General features: G+C 36.2%; 1 protein-coding gene across 1 annotated transcript; it reads right to left on the bottom strand.

The window, feature by feature from the left end:
- Positions 1-236: 236 nt before the first annotated feature.
- LOC109081220 (apolipoprotein D-like) lies at positions 237-1,932 on the bottom strand. Its single transcript, XM_019096214.2, has 5 exons — positions 1,830-1,932; positions 1,608-1,742; positions 1,224-1,342; positions 881-966; positions 237-795 (listed from the first exon to the last, which is right to left on the bottom strand). Exons 2-5 carry the CDS (start codon positions 1,725-1,727, stop codon positions 554-556), a joined length of 567 nt encoding a protein of 188 aa, XP_018951759.1. The 5' UTR covers positions 1,728-1,742; positions 1,830-1,932; the 3' UTR covers positions 237-553.
- Positions 1,933-3,620: the final 1,688 nt, after the last annotated feature.

Raw genomic sequence — 3,620 nt, 5'->3', positions numbered from 1 at the left:
CAAAGAACCATCTCTTTCTTACCTTATTATAATCTGAAGAACCTTCATTTACCACAAAGAACCTTTTGTGAAACAGAAAGGTTTTTCAGATGTTTAAGAATCTTTATGGAACCATTTAGACAAAAAGGTTCTTCTATGGCATTGTGAAGCACCTTTTTTTTAAAGAGTGTGTCTGACTGATGATCAAAACCCTTTTTGTGTTCATAAGAACAAATGACAAAAGACAGCTTTTTACAATTTTAATATTTATTCAAAGCCTGCGTAAGGAACAACTGAGGTATTTTGTAGACATCATTCAACTGTTTGAAGAAAGAAAAGTGACATCAAAGATGCATAAATAGGATAAAACTAAAAGCTTTAGTTTACATAGTGACCTACAATTCAGTACTATTTTTTTTTATTTTGCAGATAGATGCATTCACATTCTCAAGAAACAGACCACTGATTGAGAAAATATGTTAGGGATGTAAAGAGCTTACATTTATGTTGTTTCTTTAAAACATAATTAGACCACAACACATCTCACAGTAGTTCATTATATAAGGCAGCTCTATTAAGGCATAACGCTGCACAGCTCCGGTCTCTGGTCAGTCTCAGTAAAACTATCAGTACTGATGCCATGGGATTTGAGGATGTCTAAGAGCTCAGAGACGGTCTCTTTAGGAAGTGTGCGGGTTCTGCTTATGATCCAGGAATACTCAGTGTAAAAGGGACCAGCAGAATCAGAGCAAGAGTAAACCAGGGTGTAGGTGTCATAATCAGTAGCCAGCACCCAGTAGGGGGCAGGAGGAGCATCTGAAATACAACATATCACAAAGAACTCAAATCTCAGATTCTTAATAAATACATAAACTAAGAAGAATGATTTGTTTACACTTACCTTCAAAGAAGCGGACTTCAAGTTTGGCAGGTTCTGATGCATCTGCAATCTTGGCAGTTCCCTCAGTAAAGCTGTAAGCGCCATTACTGTGTGAAAATATTCAAATAAATAAATGATAATAATAATAATTAAATAAATCAAATAAAATATTTGGTGAATTAGTCATTTCAGAAGAAAGTGCAAAACTATTTTGAATATTTGGAATGTTAACAAGTACTTTATTTTTTAAATATTTTATTTACTTCTATAGACTGCAAAAATATTTTGAATGTTCTGAATAAGAACACCTGTATTTTTATTTGATATTTTATTTACTTTGTAGTAATTTTTCATCAGCACTTACAGAAGCTGTTCATTTCGAACCAGGACAATACCATCACTCAGAGTGTAAATGGCCTGGCAACAGTCTCCCAGCTGGAACCGGGCTGGAATCTTTGTGATCTCATACCATCTGCCCATGTACTACGAAAGCACAAAATGATGAGAAATAATGCAACAGGACTGAAAATGCAGATAACTTTTAGCTGAAAAATACGTTTGATATGAAGAATTACAAATTTTCTAATATTTTTGCTTTAATTTGTTATCAGTGATATTTCTTTTTTTTTTCTTGTCTTCCTTTTAACTTTATTATGCTAAAGTTGCTCAAGTTGATCATATGTTCTCGATAATAATAATAATAATAAATAAATTTGAATAAGGATTAAGATAGTAAGAAAAAGTTTACCTTAGTAAGATCAAAGTTTTGCTGAACAGGAGGCTGTGGGCATTTTCCAGAGCCGATGGACTGAGCGCTGACCGCCAGCACAGACAGCAGAGTCAGAGACAGAACCTGAAGAGCCTGCATTCTCTCAGTTTAAACCTGAAAAGAGAGTCATATCTAATGAGAACAAGAAGAAATTTGACATTAAGAGCTGGATAGTTGAAATTCAAACACAGAGCATCTTACCTGTTTGGTCTCAAGTGTGGAACTTGTGTTCAAGGTAAAGAACAGTGACAGATTTCAGTATTTATAGAGCTTTACATGTGTTCGTTATATCACTAACTCCACCCCCCCCTCAACTAAAACAGGTTTGGGGAACCTGGGCATCTGTTCGACAAGATGTTGAAGGTTAAATAAACACACCGTGAGTTGTTGAGTGATGAACGGGTCACCACAGCTTTCCACATCCTTGAAACTAAAACTATTAAAGACATTCAAAAGGTTTCACAGAGGATATATGTGCATGTTAATAACCAATTATTTGACTTATTTTATATGATTGTACAATGCATTTTTACATAAGGCAAAAATAGTAACAAATTCTGACTTGGGACAGCACACACAAAAGCAGAGGTATTCAGCTCTGTTCCTGGGAACCCATGCACTGTCCTGCAGAGTTTAGCTACAACCCTAATCAAAACACACCTGAAGCAGCTAATCAATGAATTGAATGAATTTTTAGCTAAAGACAATTAAAACACTGATATCAAGTGTAGTAATGTCAGATTTTGATAACATTTTCCAACACCACCTCTGAATTCAGGGGAAGTCGTGGCCTAGTGGTTAGAGAGTTTGACTCAAGGTTGTGGGTTCGAGTCTCGGGCCAGCAATTCCACGACTGAGGTGCCCTTGAACAAGGCACCGAACCCCCAACTGCTCCCCGGGTGCCGCAGCATAAATGGCTGCCCACTGCTCCGGGTGTGTGTTCACTGCTGTGTGTGTGCAATTTGGATGGGTTAAATGCAGACCACAAATTCTCAGTATGGGTAACCATACTTGGCTGTATGTCACGTCACTATTATTTGAACCAGTGGTTTACTGTTTTTATTTATGGTGTTCTTGAATCAAATTTCAAGAGATTATGTTGGCTTGTCAGATGGATGTTTGTTTGTAACAAAGTGCTTTGCTTTCAAGAGAACTTGATTTTCATTAGTCCATACATTTGCTTCTAAAAGATTTTTAGGTTTTGTCACATTCAGGGTGGATATTATTGTTGGTGCCTTTTTGAAGATACACTCTAAATGTCCATACATCTGGACATTTTATGTCTGCCATGAAGGTTCAAAACTTTGAAAATAATGCTTTAGTTTGTTACCAATAAAATAAATGAATAAAATAAATAAATAAAAGCATCTGCAAAATATCACATGTAAATAAATATACTGGCTAAAAAATAAAACTTTATACATCCCTCTTTTTTTGAAGTTTTAAGTTCATCTAACACATAAGATGTTATACAATTTTCTTCCATTCATCCTTTTGTAACAAATTATTTTCTCAGCACGAGAGAGGTGTGACCGGACCCTGAGGAAGATTGTGGAGAAGGACCGATTCCAGACCTTGGGGGACCTGCGGAAGCAGTCTCAGAGCCACCGGAGGTCGATTCACACGTGAATCCTTCATGTTCTTATCACAGCAGTGTTGTTTAACTCACACAAACACCTGCAACATGCAAAACACTCAGATACACGTGAGGATATAGTCCTCATGTAAAGACAGATCTACTACAAAACTTTTGGGAAAACATACAGGTCGCAGGGTTTTTTTTTTTTTATTTTGCCAAAGGGGACCCCATATGAATGCGATTTAAAGAAAGTTTTTGAGCTTAAGGCCGCTATCCCTTTCCATAACACCTCTCTTTGGAGTGTTACAAGCTCTTGGTGCATAAAGAAGATCTGTAAAGTTTTCAAAGACTAAAGTCTCAAACCCATCAGTAAGAGATATTCTTTGTGCAATGAATCTAAATATAAAAGTTTA

Source organism: Cyprinus carpio, chromosome B2, assembly GCF_018340385.1.
Source record: "Cyprinus carpio isolate SPL01 chromosome B2, ASM1834038v1, whole genome shotgun sequence".
In the NCBI taxonomy this organism is placed as follows: domain Eukaryota; kingdom Metazoa; phylum Chordata; class Actinopteri; order Cypriniformes; family Cyprinidae; genus Cyprinus; species Cyprinus carpio.
Note: the sequence above shows the minus strand (reverse complement) of the source record. Positions and strands in the feature narration are given on the sequence as shown.